Source organism: Anolis carolinensis, chromosome 2 (assembly GCF_035594765.1).
Source record: "Anolis carolinensis isolate JA03-04 chromosome 2, rAnoCar3.1.pri, whole genome shotgun sequence".
NCBI classification, from domain to species: Eukaryota; Metazoa; Chordata; class Lepidosauria; order Squamata; family Dactyloidae; genus Anolis; species Anolis carolinensis.
Window position 1 is genome coordinate 42,026,541 of NC_085842.1, and position 22,252 is coordinate 42,048,792.

General features: G+C 38.0%; 1 protein-coding gene across 24 annotated transcripts in view; it reads right to left on the reverse strand.

Moving 5' to 3' along the window:
* The window catches only part of magi1 (membrane associated guanylate kinase, WW and PDZ domain containing 1), a 617,355-nt gene that overhangs the window by 106,584 nt on the left and 488,519 nt on the right, over positions 1–22,252 (reverse strand). For 10 of the 24 annotated variants that reach the window (XM_062973798.1, XM_062973796.1, XM_062973797.1 and 7 more), the window contains exons 7-10: positions 17,982–18,020; positions 10,942–10,999; positions 3,705–3,826; positions 1,400–1,492 (exon numbers count right to left, since the gene is read on the reverse strand). In XM_062973798.1, coding sequence (XP_062829868.1) covers positions 1,400–1,492; positions 3,705–3,826; positions 10,942–10,999; positions 17,982–18,020 — 312 coding nt within the window. The remainder of the gene's footprint in view (positions 1–1,399; positions 1,493–3,704; positions 3,827–10,941; positions 11,000–17,981; positions 18,021–22,252) is intronic. The other 14 variants (XM_062973795.1, XM_062973805.1, XM_062973794.1 and 11 more) reach the window with 2 other exon arrangements.

Consider the following 22,252-nt stretch of genomic DNA (forward strand, 5'->3'; position numbering starts at 1 on the left):
TCAACATCAGCTTTTAAAGGCAATATTTTAGCACTATTGTGTGCTGCACATGGCTGAATTGAGCAATGTGTCTAATTAAATTAAAGCATGTACTGTTGAAAAATAAACACAGATGTACTGCACAGGGAGGATAAACAAACCATAATGTTAGGAAGGCCTTGATAGTAAGCTCTGATAAATAAGACAAGCCATGGCTCCCCACAAATTAGTCAGAGAGCTGGAATCTGAGCAGAATATATTATAAAGTATCATAATGTGCATGATAATAAATATGTCTTAATGTTTTAAGTATGTTTTTAAATATAATAGATAATGCAAGGATTGATTCAATATTTATAAAAAAATAAAATTGCAAACATCACCCAAGGTGACACAAATGATACAGTGTATGATTCTTAAGGGTGACTCATAACACCTCAGCTTTAAGTAATGGTAATTATTTTTGAACTTGAATAAATTTTTGAGTGGAAAATTGCTATGCACTAAGATGAACATGCCACGGGTAGTCTCCAAAGAAAATATATTTCCATATTAACTCAAATTAATTAGTAATTTGACAATTAGGGATTTTTGGTGTAGCAACATACACAAAAGTTCAATGCAAGAATGGAAAGCTGTTCCACAAAATAACCTAGCACTTTTGTTTTTTTATGCATGAAAATCTAATTTCATCTACTTTTATGTTTTCAACATGAAACTCTTGCAAGTTCACATAATTGTTTCAATTGTTTCTTAATTGTGTCAATAAATTGTGATCTTTCAAATGCATAATCACATGTTGAACTAGTCTTGTGAATGGATCACTGAATGTTCAAGCTGTGAATCTGTTTTTTTGACAAGTGTACTTTTTTGTGTGTGTCAGGAGCGACTTGAGAAACTGCAAGTCGCTTCTGGTGTGGGAGAATTGGCTGTCTGTAAGGACATTGCCCAGGGGATGCCCAGATGTTTTGATGTTTTTATCATCCTTGTGGGAGGCTTCTCTCATGTCCTAACAAGTGTACTGAATAGATTGAAAGGTAAGCTCAAGGATTGTATCATGCTATTCATACAGATGGGATACTTTTTCAGAGTATATAAAGAAATTTCAAAATAAGATCTGAAGTTCCTCCAAGGGTTACATGGGTGATCGAGAGAGGAATTGTTACTTCATAATATGACATTGACAACAGATAGCAATGGTATGTTTTAAAAGGGCTACGGTATCAAAATAGATGTGTTTACACAAGTGTCCCAAATTAATTATGTTCAGACACTATAATGGGGAAAACCTTAAATCTGTTTCAGCAAGATTGGTCCTTCTATATCTTTAAGGTCCTTGCTATTGTACATGCCTTAATTGTTGTTTTGTGTAATACTTTGTTCCCTTTCATACAATGAAGCAACTTGGACAATAATTTACCTTGTACTGGAGCATCTCGAACAGTTTCCTGGTTGTTTGGAGCATGGTTTGGAACAGAAGGTGGAGCAAGAGGGGGGTGCTCTTCTGTCCATTCTAGGAAAAGAAAACTGAGGGTTATATTTCTCTTTAGACCATGGTAAGATCTATCATTGGAAGTGGGTCTGTTTGCAGATCATTGCTTCTTGTCTTAGATATGTCTCAAAAGAGGTGTCAAAATAGACATGATATACATCTCTTAGAGTGCAGCAACACTGGAAAATGTATGCAGTTTGACACCACTATAGCTGCCATGGGTCAATGTTATGGAATCATAGGAGCTGTTTTACCAGTTCTCTAGCCTTCTCTGCCAAAGAATACTGGAGCCTCATCAAACTACAATTCCAAGGATTCCATAACATTGAGCCATGGTGGTATTAAAGTAGTGTTAAACTGTATTCTACAATGTACAGAAAGTGAGCCATCTGTGTAAACAAACAGCTTACCCCAAACAACATTGAAGAACAGATCTAAACAACTGACACTATTGCTCTCAGAGAACAGAGCTATACAGGAAACCTTATCAGCAACACCAGCTTGCACCATAAACAGAGCAGCATGTTTAATCTCTTACGAGAAACAGTGAAGCTTTTTATTGAACTTCATTTTTTATCTCAAAAAATCTATGGAAAAGATAAACAATAAGTGGAAACATCGAATGCTACCTAAGACACTATCCACTTACTGATCAAATGATCAGGTCGTGCATAGGATTAAACTTCTGCTCCTTGTTTCCACTTGCAGAAGAAGAGGGGATTCTCTCTAAGATTAATACTGTTGTGGGGTTGGAGAGGAAGGGGATGCTCCTTCCTCCAAGTGGAAAAAATGCAATTTAAAAAGCATTGTCCCCTATAATTGTTGACTAGGGAGCAGAGGAAGCCATATGCAAGGGGAAATGAGTCAGTACCCTCGCTTTCCCTTTTCATGGCAATGCTGTAGGATTTACATCTACTGGATACCATTTCCGTACCCATGAGGTTGTTCCTCCAGATCAGTAATGTTACTGAGATGAAGAGGATCTGTTCTACCAGAATTGCTCACTCCTTTCTCCACCTTGCCTGAATTTCCAGGTTACATATAGCTACATAAAATACATACAATTCAACTACTGCATTTTTTTCTTAAAAAGAATACAAGGATGACATGAACTTCAATGATTTTTATATTGGGTAAATTGACATATCACGTTACTCTTCACAATCTTTAGAAGATGCTCTTCAATTGTATGTGTGCATGGTAAAGGGCTCTTGATATTTCTCTGTAAGTTTGCAGTTCCTATGACAACTAATCCAAAGTCTGGACTTCCTTCTTGGGCGGAAGGAAGGAAGGAAGGAAGGAAGGAAGGAGGGAAGGAAGGAAGGAAGGAAGGAAGGAAGGAAGGAAGGAAGGAAGGAAGGAAGGAAGGAAGGAAGGAAGGAAGAATAGCTTGCAGGATTCACCAGCAAATGCTGGGTATATTTCATAATGATTAGCTAAGGGCCTTTCTACACATGCAATAAAACCGAGAAGTAACTGGGATAAAGGGGGTGGTTGTGGCTAAATGACATTTGGGTAAAATATGGGAGGAATAAGGTTAACAGCTGAGAAGCACATGTTTAAAAGGTGCTCTTAAACCCGATTCCACCCCAAAAGAAGTGCTACTTCTTTTTGTTATATGTTAATTACTGGGCCTCAAGCATTATTTCTCTACATGGGATGGAACCTTGAGTTGCCTCAAGTTTAATACCTAAATCCAATTGTTAATTCAATCAGAGTAGGCCCATTGAATTAATGGGAACTTGGTAAATCACAAATTAAATTCCCCTGATTCGGTGGAGCCACTATGATTGGGATTAAACTAGATACAGTAGAGTCTCACTTATCCAAGCCCCACTTATCCAAGCCTCTGGATTATCCAAGCCATTTTTGTAGTAAATGTTTTCAATATATCATGATATTTGGTGCTAAATTCATTAATACAGTAATTACAACATAACATTACTGTGTATTGAACTACTTTTTCTGTCAAATTTGTTGTATAACATGATGTTTTGGTGCTTAATTTGTAAAATCATAGCCTAATTTGATGTTTAATAGGCTTTTCCTTGATCCCTCCTTATTATCCAAGATATTCGCTTATCCAAGCTTCTGTCGGCCCGTTTAGCTTGGATAAGTGAGACTCTACTGTAAACAAAAACTGTCATATAATATGAAACCTTTAACAAATATAATACATGTGCTGTTTCAGAAACAGTTAAGTCTCAATGATTATGCACAGATAAATGCCAACCTTCAGGTGGTTGTGATGTTGGTGGTGGTGGCGGTGGTGGCTGCTGCTGCTGTTGCTCAAGCTGTTTCTTCCGTTTAGCTTCTAGAACTGGATTCTCGTATTGTGTTTTCCTGTTGATATGGCTAGGAGAAAAGATCATTATCAATAGTGGAACATTAATTCTGAACAGGCTTAAGTATGCTAGAACAGGGAAAAAACACAAGTCAAATGAAAGGTCCAGCAGCACAATGTTAATTTACTTTGTACCAAAACAGTGGACTAAGAACCAAAAATTAAGCATGGTATTCATCCTTATTGACTTCTTAAGATGTATGGGCATTTCTGAGTAACAGTGTATTTGCAAACAATGTGATTAATGTTGATGGGATGCTGTGCTTGAGTTTATGTATCCTTTATGGATTAATGAGATTCTAATATGTGCAAACATTGTTTGGCTCAGTTGATTACAAAAAGGAGAGATATAAGATATGCATGCCTTGTTATCATTACATGTGCAAACTACTTTTTATTATAGACTCCTAGAATCATAGAGCTTAAAGAGACCTCATGGGCCATCCAGTCCAACCCTTTGCCAAGAACAAAACAAAAGTTTTCTAGAACAAAACTTTGCAAAGAAGGTAACTTGGAGGAAAAAAATTGAAAATCAAATCCTACAAGCTAATAAAAACCTTACTCAAAATCTTCTAAATTGGCATATGATGCCTCCAACCTGTCATGTCACAGAAGACTACTTCAATACATGATTGTCCAATACAGAAATATGTAAGAATTCAGTATCACCTACCATGGAAGAATGGTTGTTGAAACTGATTGATTTAATAGTAATGGATAAACTATCTGGTTTGATCAGAGATAAATCATTAGTGACATTTCTAAAAGATTTGATGCTGTTTGTAGACTTTTTGTGAGAAAAAAATAACCTGACAATTTTGGATTTTGACAATTAGTATGATTTATATATTAGAAGAAATGTATGATGTAGGTCAGACAGGGTATGATTATAACCTATGTATGAAAAACTACCGAAGAGTCAGAAGCCATTTTTCTTTTTGTCCTATTTTCTATATTTCTTTCTATATTCTAATTATTTTTTCTTCCAGCTTGCCTTTGTTTTTATGTTTTTATGTTTATATGTTTTAAATGTATTTATTTGTGTGTTGCATGGTATTGCTCTCCATGTGAGTCACTCCGAGTCCCTTCAGGGAAATGGGGCGAGACATAAGAATAAAGTTATTATTATTAACTATTATTTGTTTTTTCTTTGTTACATGTTGCAATTTTAAATTGAAAAAAACTCTGTATAAAAAGTATAATTAAAAATGCTGTTATGTCAGTACAGGCAGTCCCCAAATTACGAACAAGATAGGTTCTGTAAGTTTGTTCTTGAATTCAATCTGCATTCAAGTCAGAACAGGTACATTTTAAAGTGTCACTCCAGCCAAATAGGTATAAGCTTTGAATAGCACTGGGTAGGGCGAATACCCTGTGGTGTTTATTTTGCTCTGTGCCCCTGTTCAGAAGACTTCACCTCACTTTCTGTCCCTGTGAGAATTGGATTTAGGAAAAAAAATGCCTAATGCCATTCCTAACTATGAGCCATTCGTAAGTTAGATGCCTGTACAGAATAGATAATATAGAAAAATTAATGAACAAAATTAATTCTCTGATTGTAAGACCATTGATAATACCTAAAATCAACTTGATTTTATTTGCACATCTTACTTTTAAAAACTCAAGAAATCTAAATGCAAACTCTCTCTTGAACTCTTATGTTCCCAGACTGCATGTACAACTTCACTGTTTTCAATGAACATGAGCCAGAATCAGACAAACATATTGCCACTTATTCACGGCTGGGTGATCCACAAATAGGAAACAACATTACAGTCTGTCCAACTTTGGCACTGCTCCTCTGATAAACAATGAACGGCACAAACAACTGAGGAGGAGAGTGGATCTGCTGACAGGAAACCCAGTCAACAACATAATTCTTTGCAACATGCAAGTTTATAACTAGAACAGGGTCAGGCACTTGTTTCTTTAACTCATTACGATTTCCTAAGCTTTTTTGCAGAGGGTGCAGAAGTGTGCAGGCCTCCAAGATCTTTGGGGTACTTTTTAACCTTCAATAGTTGCTCACCAGTTCTTCAAAAGAAGAAAAAAAAGTTCACCACATAACATGGATATGTATTGAAAAGGTTCTCTCAGGACATCAATAGAAAGCATAAATGCCTAGGTTGTATGAAGAGAACTAGACCTAGTATGTATGAAACAAGGGACTATGGGTTAGCCAGTGTGTCTGAAGGTCTTTGCAACCTCTCATTCCAAATGTTAACATAAGTTTTTTTTTTCATGTCAGGAGCGACTTGAGAAACTGCAAGTCGCTTCTGGTGTGAGAGAATTGGCTGTCTACAAGGATGTTCCCCAGGGGACGCCTGAATGTTTTATGTTTTACCATCCTGTGGGAGGCTTCTCTCATGTCCCCGCATGTGGAGCTAGAGCTGACAGGCGGGAGCTTACCCCACTCCCTGGATTCGAACTGTCGACCGTTTGGTCAGCAGTCCAACCGGCCCAAGGGTTTAACCCACTGCACCATCGGTGGCTCCTATTAACATAAGTAAAATGGATATGATGGTTTAATGTTTTTATTACTATATAAAGTCTAGCTCAACAACAACAGATACTCAAGTTAATCAATACAAATTAAATCAATCTATTTTACAACACAATCTCTGTGAAAGTGCCACCTAGTAGGTGATATGAAACAAATTGACCATTAAGAAATCAATCTCACTATGTTGTGGTGTTTTATAAAAAACAACTGAGACTGGATAATTAACTGGATCTTTTTCTTCTGAATACACATAAAATTGGCAAGATAATAAATAGTAATTTGCTTCTTCATCCCAGTTGAACCCCAAAACACCAATTCCATTCCTGCAGCAGAATACCTGATGTGTTCCATTTAAGCAGCATTGATTTAATCCAAATTACTGCATAAAAATTAGGTTTGCTCAGGCTATCAGAGCAAGATAATAGATTCCTCCAGCTTCAGGAGCAACTTTTTTGGAGGCATGTAGTGCTGAGACGAAATAGAGAAAGTTTTAAAATGCAGTCCAGGCTAGGTATCTAATCCTAAATGCAACACTTTGGATTCTATTGTCTATATTATAATATTGTGATATGATGACACTGTCCAATTTCTCAATGGAAAAGACCTCATTTAAAAGGACACCTATGCACACTGGAGAAGATGTCAAGTTATATGAACTCTCCTCCTTCAGTGATAAATTAGTGTGAATTCCTAACATGATGGTTGACAGCCTCACGTCTCCCAAAACGGATGAACCCTAGATCCTCATATAACTGAATGACATATTTTGATCATAAATTTAGCTGACTTTGGTTCTCAAGAGTTATAACGCATAAAATAGGCACAATGCCAACCATGAAAAAATTTAAGCATGTAAAAATATGTACCTATTTACACAGTGAAAAAGGGTTGTTTTTAGCACTGGGAGAGAATCCCTTCTGAGAAAACATAGATGTAGGGAGTGCCTACAAGTTCAGGACATATGCATTTTTTTACACAAATGTAATAATAATAATAATAATAATAATAATAATAATAATAATAATAATAATAATAATTTATTTATATTTTGCCCTATCTCCCCAAGTGTGATGACCCATGGGCCTTGTAGTCCTGCTCATGACATTGTGATGCCTGATGAAGAAGAAAACTTGGGTTTTTTACCTTCCCAGTCAGAACTGGATTCTTCCCAGACAGATTCTTCCCAGCCAGATCTGGGAACCTTGCACCTGCAAGAGGGTTATGTTCCAGAAGTATGTCAAACAAACACTGAGGCTACATCTCCTGTGTTTTCTCGCCATGAGTTTTGTAAACAACAGAGAGGTTTGGAAGCGGCCTCGCGCAGGAGTGCTAGAATAATTGCTAAGAATTTAGCCAATTAAGCCTGCTTTCCATGAGAATCTTTAAGGAGTCAAACATCTGGTCTCAGAGATTAGCTTTCGTTTCTGGTTCCCAGAGAACTGCTCTCGGCGGGAAAGTTAGACTCTATATAGGTGTTTTACCCGCGGAGTAACTTTGCGGAGTCAATTCGTCAGCCTCCGGAGCGAGTTGTGTCTGGACAGCGCGCTCCGTTTCAAGCCTCGTTCCTGCTCAAGCCTTGTCCTTGTTTCCTGCCTTCGCTCCTGCTTCCCAGCCTTTGTTTACCTACGGACCTTGCCTTGTTTCCCAGGACTAAACCTTGCCTTGTTTCACGGATTTTACCAAGTTATTCCACGGACCTTGTTCTTGTTCCTCGTTACCTTGTTCCACGTTTCAAGCCTTGTTTCAAGTATCAAGTTATTTCCTAGCCTTGCTCAAGTTCATGGACTAAAGGACCTTGTCATCTCCCCTCACTTTGCCTGGCAAAGTGAGTGTTTCGGTTATTGGATTACAACTTTGGACCTTAATATTTCATATTGGACATTGTTTCTTTGGACTAATTTTGACCTTCCCTGAAAGGTCTACTTCTGGACTAACTTTTACATTTGCTTTTACTAACTTTATATATTTCCTTAATAAAGATATTAGATAGAATCTGGCCTCTGCGTATGGTTATTGGTGCTCTGTAGCCTGGGTCGTGACACCAAGGGTACTCAGAGCAGATCACAGTACACATACATGGCAAACATTCAATGCCATTCGGACAGACAGGACAAAACAGACAGAAAGGACGTGTGTGTGTGTGTGCTAGTCAAAGTCCAGCTTCAGTGCCTTGGATGTTATACTCAGATTCAGCCACAGGGGGTGCTGTTGCTCCATTCTCTATTACGAAGAGCCATCAGGACTCCTTCCTTCTTTTGCTCACTGGCATTTCTGGTCTCTGCTAGACATGTTTTTGTCCCCATCAAAAAAAAAATCAGAAAAAGATTCTCTGTGCAGGACATTGGAGAGCTCTTCTGTGCTTGCTGTGTGGGTGTGTACCTTCATAAAAGAGGTTTTCCATAGAGAAGTTTTGCAAAATCGTGAATCCTTTTAATAGAAGAAAGAAGTACACCTTGTCTCCTCATCCTTTAGAGGAGAAAAGCCTTGTGTGGGTTAAGTTCTGAACAGGCTGTCTGGCTATGTCCAGACAACTTATCTTGCAGAGAATGGGAATTCCATAATTGCTTTACATCCTTTGTTCTGCAGGAATCTTTTTGAATGTGTTAAAAAAGTACAGCCACAATCACCCAAGTCAATTAACTGAAGAGGAATTCTGTGTACAGGAATACCAGTCCCATCCTATGTCCAGATGAGAAGACTTGAATATTTTTTGCCTTTTCATCACGATGAATGTTGCTAGACTTGTATTTCAAAATAATAACTCGGTGCTTAATTTTGGTCTCTATATTGCCTCCGGTGGCTCGGTGTGTTAAAGCGCTGAGCTGCTGAACTTGCAGACCGAAAGGTTCCAGGTTCAAATCCAGAGAGCGGAGTGAGAACCCACTGTTAAGCTCCAGCTTCTGCCAACCTAGCAGTTCAAAAACATGCACATGTGAGTAGATCAATAGGTACCGCTCCGGCGGAAAGGTAACGGCGTTCCATGCAGTCATGGTGGCCACATGACCTTGGAGGTGTCTACAGACAACGCCGGCTCTTTGGCTTAGAAATGGAGATGAGCACCAACCCCCAGAGTCGGACACGACTGGACTTAACGTCAGGGGAAACCTTTACCTTTACCTTTTATATTGCCTCCACTTTCAAGTAGTGTCTCTCTGTATGTATCTGTATCCATACGTATGTACATGGGGTCATCAAAAAGTTTCCGCACTTTAATATTTTCATTGTCAATGGTGAGGTTGGGAGCAGGGCTGTAGCAAAGGGGGTGTTTAGGGTTCACCCACGCCCCCCAAATTTTTTTCAGGTTTAAAAAAAACCTAGTTTACTTATGAAATTTAACTGGTTAACCAAATCCTCATTGAGTGTTCACTAGAATTTATCTGTCTTGAGTGTCCACTGAAGTTTATCAATGGAGCCTGATTTCTAAAAATTTTTGCATTATAGAACTATTCTACATGATTCGCTAAAAAAATGCAACCCCCCTGAATTTTTTTCTGGCTATGGTCCTGGTTGGGAGCAGTAGAAATTAGTTGTGTCCGAGAGTGTCATGTGACTAGTCTGCCAGGCAAGCTGGCTGACCTTGCAATTTAGTATAAGAGTTGCCATGCTGTAGTGAAGATGGCTGTGAAATGTATATGTTGCACCAAAAAGCACCAGTGTCCAAGTCATACACGTTTTGTGAGCAGAAGTTGTGCTGGGAACACAAATTCATCTCCATGTCTCCTACAGCCATCTATAAGTGGATTAAAGTTTTTGAAAATGACTGTACCAGAGTGATGAATACAGAGCGCTCTGCACGTCCAGCTACAGCCGTGACCATAAGGAATGAAGAAATAACTCTGGAACTGATACACACCAGTTTATCACTGCACCAGTTTATCATGCACTCAACCAAAAACATTTTGCTGAAGGCATTAATAAGACAGTGTGATGCTGAGAAAATGCATCACAAAGGAAGGTGACTATGTATTCTTGGAAACTGTCTTCTACAGATTTGATTATTCAGGGATTTGGTTTACAATACTTACAGTATTCTTTCTGGGAATCTCTAGGTCCTCCAGTATGATTCTACAGCCAAGTTTCTTCAGTCATGCTGGAGGGTCTAGAGATTTCTCAAAAGAACAGCACCAGGGGAACACATGGTCAACCTCCAGCAGACGTTGATCATAAAGTTGTGTTGGAAGACCTAAAAAATTCTTAGAGAGGTGTTCTCTCTGGTTAAAAAAGAAAGGCTTTCTCTGGCTTTTCACTTCCATGGTGGTCCTGAGCCTAAGTCTAGTGAATGTGGAGAGCTGATTATATTATCTTTTAGTATGCAGTTAAAGATCTAACGCTCTTTAGAAATCTTGCATGCAGAGAATGGCATTTCCCTCTCCTACGCTGGCATGGTGATGTGTCCTCCATTGGCCACTAGGGGGAGCACAAGGGCAAGAAATCACAGTATCCCTACCATAGAAAAAGCAAGCATTCACAGGCTTGTATATTGCCATTGCAGATCTGTACATAACAACCAAGGTGCTTAGTTTTCAAGAATCCATATGCAGTTGGAATAGATTTCCACAGGGAATGCTGTTTATCTGCAAAACATTATGTGACACAAATGCATGCAGCATCAGATAAACTTACTCTACATAGTAGACACCATATACAGGATCTTCAATCTTTTCCCAACCAGCAGGTAGTTCTAGAAAAAGAAAAAAAGGAACACAGCTTCCTTTAACTGTATAATTTTTGCTTACAGATTTGTTCTATTTCCTCCCTCCCCTTTCTTGCAACAATTCTTATAAACTTTACTTATACTTTATTTAGCAACGATCCCAGTAAGTCCATTTTCTTGGGAAAGGCAACTCCCCCCCAAACCCATTCAACTAAAAAGGACATTTTTCCCTTTTCTTTCAATCTATTCATATACGGAATAGGACTTTCCTGGAAGTAGTGCCTACATCTCTGCTTTCTCAGGTCACCTTGACACATTTTCCTAAGGAGAGTGAGAAGCATGCAGTCTCTCAGTCTGAGAGGGAGAGGTGTTAGTCTGTTGTAGTGAGACAGAAGGTCAAGAGGTGCTGGGAAGAAGAAGACAGCCCTTGCAGCAAAAGTTTCCATGCAGAGGCGTGAAGTAACATTTCACAAGTAAAACCGCATCTCGGAAATGTCACGTTCAGAAGGAATCCCATTAACATTGCAAGTAACGCGTTGCCTATCAGTGGTAGATGTTGCTATCGCTGTTGTCGTTGCCGTGTGCCTTCAAGTTGTTTCTAATGTATAGTGACCTCAATGTGAACCTGAGAGCCAGCATGATGCAGTGGTTAGAGTACTGGGCTATGACTTTGGAGACCAGAGTTTGATTCCCCATAAGGCCATGGAAACCCATTGAGTGATCACACTTTAGCCCCAGAAATCTCCATGACAGGGTCACCTTAGGGTTGCCATAAGTTAGAAATGACTTTAAGGCACACAACAGCAGCAGCAGAACAAGCAACAAAAACCCATTCACAGGGCTTTCTTGGTGATATTTGTTCATAAGAGGGTTGCCATCACCTTCATCTCAGGCTGAGGGGATGTAATTTGCTCCAGATGATTTCCACAATGAAATAGTTATTCAATACTCAAACCACTACGCCACCGAGTGTTACTAATGCTTAATGGCAATTCTTTACTTTTTCCTCCCTAAGGATGGCGAATGCTGGAGAAATATTTCCAAACTGCTTCTTTAGGTGAGAGTCTACTTCGTCGCCCTCCTAGAAGCTTGCAAGTTTCTCATCTTAGAAGACATCTGAATTCTATTAACTTTACAATTATATCTTGTTATGTTGGTGGAAATACACTTTAGTACCAAATTTAAAAAAAAACTTGATTAAGCTCATGAAAGTAACTGGACTGAAAATAAGAAATAATTAACTTCTTTTATCTATGTTTGGTGGTTCATTCTTTAATGAGTATCCTACACATTATCTAGATACTATAGAATATGGGTAACACATCCAGTAATCTAACATAAATTATTCTCTCTCTGAATTGTCTAGCGTCTGGACGACAAGCTACATCATGATAATTAGAAGCAGGGCAAGTCTGTTGTGGCCCTCCAGCACCCAGCATACTGTCAATGTAGCCTGGCTTGTAGGAAGTGTCTTTCAGAAACATAAAATGCCTAGAAAGCTATCACAACTGAAATGATTCACAATCCGCCAGAGCTGACAGCGTAGGTCTCTGTGCACGTGGCAGTCATTTTATCATGTTACAAAACCTGTCACAAAATCATTATCCCTTAATCATACCGTAAAGTAATTTTCAGTTTTAAAACAACTGCAGGGAGAAAAAGTGCAGCAATGAAAGATGGAAGATTGCTCAGGAAAAGCTAAGAGCTTCTTGCCTGTCGGTTTGCTAACTGGAGGCGTAAATACTTCTATAAGCATAATTAGTCAATAAAGGAAAGCCATTTGAGCGTACATTTCAGTTTGCCTTTTTTAACTCGGCTGCTTTGTTTTCTCCTGATCCCTCAATCAAAAAGGAAGGCGTCAAGAGTCTACAACCATTGACACGTGATTGTATCTCAGAAGAACTTCCACTTAGTAAATGGAAATAGCTATCAAAGCTCTATAAAACTTAACACTAGGATTACTGTAGGATACTGATAAGGGCAATCAGACATGATCTAAATGCACATACACATGTCCTTCTCGACAGGCATCCATACATAACCTCAACACACACAAAATCCTCATTTTACCTTTGAGGACACCTGACTGTTAAATGCAATTTGGATGCATAGTCAAATTGATAAGATTACTGTATATACTCGTGTATGTGTCTAGAAATTTTAGCAAAAAAAGAATTGACTCCAAAAACTTGGATCGACTTATCCATGGATCAGTGTAAATAATGAACCTTAACTCATAGAAATACAAAAGGAATCATCTCCTTCTCTGAGTAGAATGGTGAAAGGTAAGTACTTAGTGCATACTAGAAGAACCTAAAAGAAGCACCAAAGTACTCTATTCCTTATGTTGTGGCAGCATGTCTGCACTGTTCTAAGTAGAATGACAAAAAGCTTTTTGAGTATCCGAGTAGGAAAAAGGCGGGGGTGGCTAGGGGAAGAATAATCCTCTAGTTATCCACGAGTCATATCAAAATCTATAATTTTACCCCCAAAACATCCTCTCAATTTGCCTTAAATACTAGCATGTACTGCAATCTCCTTAGCAACAGAACCTCTTTACTCCTGTTTCCTGTACCCATTTCGGTCTTTCTATATTTATCTCCCCAATGTATATGAGGCCGATGAGTAATAATTACACTCAATATATCAACTGAGAAAAAAAATACTCAAATGTACTTCTCTGAACATCTCAGTTGACAATACAGTTGGGGGATTATGGCTCCCCATGTCAAAAATTCCACACACATACACACACACAGAGAGAATTAACATATTAGATGAGATCAAATCAGAGCTAATTTCTTTTCACAGGAAGAGTTGTTTTGACAAAACATTGATTCAATCACCATCCTCTTCCAATAGCCCCCCCCCCACCACACACACACACGCACAAACCTTCCTTCTGATTGACAACATGCAAGTTGTCATCTCACTCATCACTGGACATTTCCAAAAACTCTATAAGAGCCTCTCCTTCTCACTGTGGTAGTTGTAGTATTATTAAAATTCCTAAAATTTAACTGTCACCATGCACAAGCGACATTTTAAACATCCTCAGTGAAGGGATATTTCTTGCATTTATTGCTGCAGTCCTGTGTCTATATGCGGGGCAGATATTAGTGTGTTCTCCAATTTTTGGATACCGACTACCCTGGCCTACTCAGTGGTGCTTAGAAGCCCTCCCCCAAAAAATAAAATCTGAACAAAGTACTGTTTGATTCATGAGTTTGTTTTTTCAGCAGCAGAGAGATGCATTGCTTCTTCTTATTTTCCTTCAGTGTAAAGCAAACTCCCAATATTAAGTGTTCTAGGATACGAACAATAGTAACTATGGTTTGAGAGCTAACATGGTGTAGTGGTTTGAGCACTGGGCTATGACTCTGGAGGCCAGGTTTGAATCCTCTGCTCAGCCATGAAAACCCACTCGGTGACTTTGGGCAAATCAAACTCTCTCGGCCTCAATCCCCTTCAGAACAAATTTTGCTACGGTAGATTTGCCTTATAGTCACCATTAGTAGGAAGCAACATACAAGACAGAGAATAGCAATAATTATGGTTTACTCAGTGTGAAACAGAGACTGGTTAACAGTGAAAAATCCTACACATGTTTACTCAGGGGCAAGCTCCACTGAGAGACTTAAAGCCAGTGAAATGTGTACAGGATTGTATCCAAAATTACTGATATCTGCTTTGCAGCTCATATATTCACAGAATTGTACATGAATCAATATCAAGCAGTTCTCCAGTGTGTTATCTGCAGGCACCAGCTACAGTGCCATAAGGACATAAATAGCTCCAGAATGTAATGGGATGAAACCTTTATAAACACACATGGGCGAATTACTCAACGCTTATATTTGTAATCCAGAACTGGCTAAAAACCAAGAAAAAAATTATTTAATGAGTTGTCTTCCACATGTTCCCTGTTTGCAAATAAAAGGCAGGTTCCTCTCCAACTTCCTCTACCCACGTATTTTCATGTTATTCATCTGAAACGGATTTGGTTTCGTTGTGATAGAAAGACAGGGAATGCAAGCCAGTGCTATTTGTAGATGGGGGTGGCAGGGGGTGATGAGAAAAAACTTGGCAAAAATTGTGAGTTGGTCTTTTCTCCAGCTCGACATAAGATGATTTCTTTCTGGGAATAACAGCTTTTGTGTAAGCTAGGACACAGTGATAAAAAAGAGCTTTGAAAACTAGGATAAGACTTGGAAGACACATTTGTGCGGCAATTTTTAACCCAGAAATAACTAGCACAATTTTTCTTTTTAATTTGAGAAACATATAAATTCCAGAGATCTGGGGAAAAACTCATTTGTCTGAAACACTTCCAATCATTGTTGCTTGTGGTTTTCCTCCAGACCAACTCTGATGTACAGCGATCCCATCTAGGGTTTTCTTAGCAAGATTTATTCAGAGGACATTTGCCACAGCTTCCTTGGCTGAAGGAGTAAGATGTGCCCAAAGTGCCTGAGCAGGGATTTAAAACATGGTACCCTCAAGTCACAGTCAACTCTCAAAGCCATATACCACACTGGTTTTCTCAAAAATATTATGCTTGTTTTAAGGCCCCCGTACAAGGGACTGGTACAGTGAAAGGGCACAGAAGATCATGATGTCACTTAAGGAGTAAATAACTTCTGGATAAGTATGCTTAAATGCCCTGATCCTTCCCTCTCCACCTTCAAATTCTAAAAATCAATTTCAGAGAGAACTTATCTTTGCCTTTGTTTGCTTTTAATAGCTGTGAGTCAAAAGAATGGGGTCTGAATAAATATGACATACTAGGAAAGCATGTCATCCTGAAATATGCTCTCAGGGTCACTAATCAGATACAAATTGTCTTTTCTTACATTTGATCCTGTTCCTATCCCTATTTTTATCTTTTCAAAATATTTCATGACAACTTTGATACCAAAGGTCACCTCCAACTTTGGAGGTCTTTAAACAGAGGTTAGATGGCCATCCTTCAAAAGTGCTTCAGTTGTGTTTTCCCGCATGACAGGAGGTTGGGCTAGATGTCTGTGTGGCTCCATCAACTCTAAGAATCTGATTTCTTTGTGTTATCCTTCTTTGAGGTTCATCATTAACTAATTCTCTGCATCAAAGTGGATGTATGTGGCCTCTTGTACATGGTTCAGATAGCACACATATTTATCGCTGCATGTATGAACCTCGCACATGAAACTCTGCTAACAACTCATTTTAGGACATGTTACACATTTGACTCCAGATCCCATGCAGCTATCAGCAGCCAGGAAAATGGTGAGGGACAACTAGAATGGATGCTCACCTATAAGGGAGAAGGAGCAAAGGTCTCCCAGCTCTTTGTATGAGGACATGTTTTTAAAAATGCTAATTGAAGTCTTAGTTTCAATATTTGTAGGTACAGTAGTCTCTCGCTTATCCAACATTCTGTATTATCCAATGCAGTCTGCCCTTTAGTAGTCAATGTTTTCAATACATCGTGATATTTTGGTGCTAATTCGTAGCTACAGTAATTACTATATAAGGTTACCATGTATTGAACTGCTTTTTCTGTCAATTTGTTATAAAACATATAGTTTTGGTGCTTCATTTGTAAAATCATAATGTAATTTGATGTTTAATAGGCTTTTCCTTAATCCCTCCTTATTATCCAACATTTTCGCTTATCCAATGTTCTGCTGGCCCATTGGATAAGCAAGACTCTACTGTATTACAGCAGTAGAAGGTAATGACTGCTGAGAAAAGGAATGTAGCACACAGTGAAAACAAAATGACTTTCAATAATATCTAAATAGTGGAGTAGATAACATGAGAATGAGGTATTAACAAGTATTCTCAGTTTTCATCTGTGAAATACTGAAGGAAATATGTTAAGAGTTGGAAATGACTATGCGACTGAGCAGCAGCAGTCAACCTAACTGTGTTTTAAAATCTATCTGTCTCTTAGAAAATCATTTATTGACACATGCTGCCAAATGGGATTGTACATCAATGGTTAATAAGCAAATTCTCCCCCAGTTTCAACAGCGTACATCTTCCATGCAGAAAGGAACTGATACAGACTGAAGTAGCAAGATACCATTCTCCAGGAATAGCACCGCATCATTTCTGACAACATTAAGAAATCTTTGATGCTCCAGACATTGTGGAATTGCACAGCCAATGATGTGGGGTTTCGCAGTCCAGCATCACTGTCCCATATCTTGTCATTTTATGGATCAATAACAAAATCTTATTCTATCTCATCTTTCTCTAATTTTATGTTCTCCAATGGAGTTTGGACTCCCAGTTCTCAACCAGCATGTCAGCCAAAATATTAATGGGGCTGAAGTTTAGGAAAAGCTTTTCCAACAAATCTATGGAACTCTTTGGCTAGAAGTGAAACCAGTTGTGGTCAGAAAATAGGACAGATATTATATTCAGATTCTACCAAACATCTTGAATCTGCTATAGATTCTGAATCTGGAGAGTAGGCTTGCTGAAATTCTTTCAATTTCAAGTGCAGTGCAGCTTACAGGGCATCACTACTGAAAGGTAAGATTTATATACCAATGCAGATTAATATAAACATACCATATCATCACAGATAGCCTTTATAAACAAGTATGAGACCCTATCCCTTGGATGCAGTAAACCACAGTCAAGTCAAGACCCTAATTCTATATAATAGTTGAATATGAAAACTTCCACTTTTAACACAACCAACCGAGAATAGTTTTTGTCCTCTAGATCCCTTTGTCTTCTAAATACGTGTAAAAAATGTCAAACAGCAGCATATTTTGGGGACGTTGGAAGAGGCTCAATACTCCACAAGATTACATTACAATGACTTTGCCTGAAAATGTCATGCTAATGCAAATAAAGCTATGTTCAATGTGTAAACCCAGTTACATTTAGCTATTAAGACCTTGCTTAAAATCAAGAGAGAAAAGAAAAAGGAATGTGATATAAAGGAAAAAGGATGTTAAGCAGTTAACGGTGTAGCCCAATGGAGCAAAAAAATGAGAGATGGATGGTTTACCTAGTTCACTGTCCAGTTCCTCCGTGTGTACCCCTTCTTCTCCAAAGGAAGAGCAGTAAGTGAGATAGGAAAAAAATTAAAAGAAAAATTCAGACACCAGCACCAAGCAAGAAATTCCTGCTAGTAAACAGCAGAACCAACACCAAGTTTTGTATCAATGCAGCGTAAACTCACACCATGACACCTTTGTCAGTTGAAAGAGTGTGGCCTTTGGCAACAATGATAGTAAAAATGTTTGGTACCACAAAACGAGTGCAAAGGATCCCTGTTTTTCTGGGAGAGTTCCCTTTATGGAATCTTTTTTAATACTGGTTTTAAACTACTTCATTGGATGTGTTGCAATAGCAAATTCCCAGATTAGTTTAGTGTTTACACCTTATTTTAATTTTTTTTTTGCTATTTAGTATTTAATGTTTATTTTACTTAAGTGATATTTGTCTTTACTGTTCTAATGTAGCACAAATCCTATGTAAAATCATACTACGTATTTTTGACATTAATATTGAAATCTGAAATACATACAGGAAGTTTAGGTGCCTTTGCTTCCCATTCTCCTATGTGGGTTTGGTGAAAAGTAGAAAGCAATATGGCCATATATACCTTTTGGAAAGTTCTTTCTGGTAGGCAGAGCTTCAATATGGTAATCTTAGCCCTTGTCTGTGCAAGGCCCTGATGAATATTTGATGATTATAATACATATTGAACCTGACTATCTAATATCAAAAACCCAGTTGAGTTTATGTCTGTTGAGCTGCTACCAACCTAGCAGTTTGAAAACATGCAAATGTGAGTAGATCAATAGGTACTGCTCTGGCAGGAAGGTAACTGCGCTCCATGAAGTCATGCCAGCCACATGACCTAGGAGGTGTCTACGGACAATGCCAGCTCTTCAGCTTAGAAACGGAGATGGGCACCAACCTCCAGAATCGGATATGACTAGACTTAATGTCAGGGGAAAACCTTTACCTTTACCTAATATTTAATTCTATTTTAATGTTTGTATATATTTAGGTTTTAAATTGTATTGTATTGGTTTTACTGTATGCCACCTTTGAGTCTCTATTTAGAGAGCAAAAGCAGAGATATTAATAATAATAATAATAATAATAATAATAATAATAATAATAATAATAATAATAATAATTCTCCAAATATAACTCCTGCACAAAGCTAGAAAATGCCCCCCACGGGTCTATGTTTTCTCAGGGTAACAACTATATAAATTAAGTCAGCTAGTCAGGTGCACTTCAAAGGGTGAGCATATGTGCTGATTTGCTGCAAAGCAGTCTTTAGTCTAGAAACACATGCCGAAAATATTTGCTTATAAAAGAAGAACCACTTGCAAAGAACAAGCTTATTCTAATCAAAAATATCACTTCATCACCCATTTTTATATTACTCAGCATTTCCATCTGCTAACGATGGCATGAATGACTGGGAATGTTTTTTTTTTCAAGAAACAAAATTGTAGCCAGCAAATGAGGGATGAAAAAAAAACTTGCAAGCAAATTATAAAAGGAGAATGGATTCAGTTTAGCACATGTCAACCAGATGTTCTCAACATTTTTTCAAATGTGACATATTTTGACACAAAGAAATTGTTGCTGTCAGACAAAGCCATAAGGGTCCAAAATTAATTTTAAAGGACATTTCCTAAATAATTCGTTGTGTGTCTCAAGTCACTTCTGACTTACGGCGATTCTAATCATGGGACATCTTGGCAGAATTCATTCAGAGGAGACTTATATTTGTCATCCTCTTAGGTTGGGAGTATGTGACCATGCACCTTGCCCTAAAGTTTCAAGGAAATGGGCAAGATGATATAGGTTTTTCAGATTTTTATAGTTACTAGCATTAAAGTGTGAAATCAATAAATCTGCTTACCAAAAGTCAGTTTCCCTGGGTTCCACACTCTGAAAAATCCCCTCTCCTAGGCCTTTGAAAGTTTAGAGCAAGGGACATGACTTGCATCTTACCTAATCCTCTTACATACTATCCACCCCCACAACTGCATAAACAAGCCTTATACCTGAGGCTTTAATAGCACTCTGTACTGAATTTAAAGAAATTAACGAAATTTTATGCTAAATAAAAACCAGCTAGTCTTAAAGCTGCTGGTATATCCTCTTTCTCCCGCTCATCCTCCCTTCTTCTTTATAGCATGACTCCCTATCCTTGGATTCAACAGTCCTAGTTTCATAAACCCATGCTTCAAAAAAAAAAATCCCCCAGGAAGCATCTGTGGTCCTCTCTTGGTCCTCCAGTTGAATTCAACAACCCAACCATAGTCAAAATATAGGATTCACTCTTATCCACTGTTTCAAATATCCAAGAAGATCTTGGAATGGATGCCCTGCAGATACGAGGGTTGTATTGTTTATTGTTGAGACTTTTATTTCCCCTTTAATTGCTTTTCCCCTAAAAATAAAACTACTGAAATGACATCACTAAAACCAATTAAACCATTATACAGTAAAATAACAGTTAAAAAAACAATAAAACCATTAACACTCATAATCAATCAACCTCCACATCCTCCTATTCTGCTGTTGATGGAAAGAGTTCTGGAAGTGGAAAACTTAATTGTACTTTATAGCAAAGACATTTTAGAGAACCATACAAGTTGGAGAAGACACCGTTTTGTAGAAAAGCACACATTTTGCATACATAAGACCAGCACTAAAAGAATTTTGCAGTAAGACCAACACTAAAACAATTAACATCCATAACACTATGTAACACGATTTTTGTTCCTGGGTTATAAATGTCATTTCCTAATTGGTTCTATCATAAAATCATGGAAAAAGTTTACTGAACTACAAAAACTTTGTTTTTGCATCTGCACGATGGTTAAAATGGAATATTTTCTTTATGGAAAATTGCAAACAAAGTGCCTAGACTGAAGACAATAATAGTACCACCCTCAGTCACAAAAATGTAGTTTGTGGAGTATAACAACTACTTTCAAAGTAAGTACTGCACTATTAAACAGAAAATAGCACTTTCAAACCAGGAACAGAAATTTTTTCAAATTTTGTTACATAGTGCAATCAATCAACATCCATGTTGTTTTCTGTTATAATGGAAGAATTTCTGGAAGTGGAAAATCTGATTGGATTTCATAGCATACACATTTTAAAGAACCATGCGAGTTGAAGTGGCCACAGTTTTGTAGAAAAGTACATGTTCTGCATACATAAAATCCCAGATTCAATTCCAAGGAGATCTAATTCAAGGATCCTCTGACAATGACAGCCAGTTAGAATACACAGTGGTGAACTCATGAATTAAGACTCAGTAAAAAATGCCACACTTTCTATTTTTTTATATTCTGAACTTACCTTGCTCAGTAAGGTCAAAATACCACACATTGAAATGAGTATTTGCTTTAAGGTATATAAAAATAAAGCTAATCAAAATTACAAACAGTGTAAAACAAAATAAGTTACCTATGAATTAAGGTGGGAATTTATATCCCTTGCTATTAGAAACATTCACTGGTTATGAAATAGGCTCAGCAAAGAAAATGAGCCAAATAAATAAAGTTTCCATGGAAACACATAATTATTCAATGTAAGAGGGGGGAGCTATAATTTATATCTATCTCTCGGGGTACTTTAGTGGTGGATTCCTGCACTGGCAGGGAATTACGCTAAAAGGGCCTTGCGACCTTCTACAAACCTATGATTACTGATATATTACTTACGCCTGGGAAGTGAAGTTAATTGCCTATCTTGTCACTTAATTTGTAACGGCAAAGGATGGTGATTGCAGGAGAGCAAGAGACAAATTATTTCCAGGTATCATACAAAATGAGATCTCAGTGGAACCTTCCTCAAATTGCTGAATAAAGTTGTATAAGAATGGTAGTGACTGTAACATAGTCCAGTAGTTCTCAACCTTTGCTCATCCAGGTGTTTTGGCCAAGCTGGCTGGGACTTTTGGGAGTTGACATCCCAAACACCTGGAACACCAAAGGTTGGGAAACACTGGCATAGTCCAACAAATCTAGAAGGCACCCGTCTGAAAGACCTAGAAAATAATTTGAAATAACCAGTTTAGAAACGACTTCAAAATGCACATGTATGTGTAATTGTTTCTGAAGCACATTTAACAAAGAGGGTACCATCCTGATATCCATTCCGAGCAAAATGGTATTGGATTTGTTGTCGAAGGCTTTCATGGCCAGGATCACAGGGTTGTTGTGTGTCTTTCGGGCTGTGTGGCCATGTTCCAGAAGCATTCTCTCCTGACGTTTCGCCCACATCTAT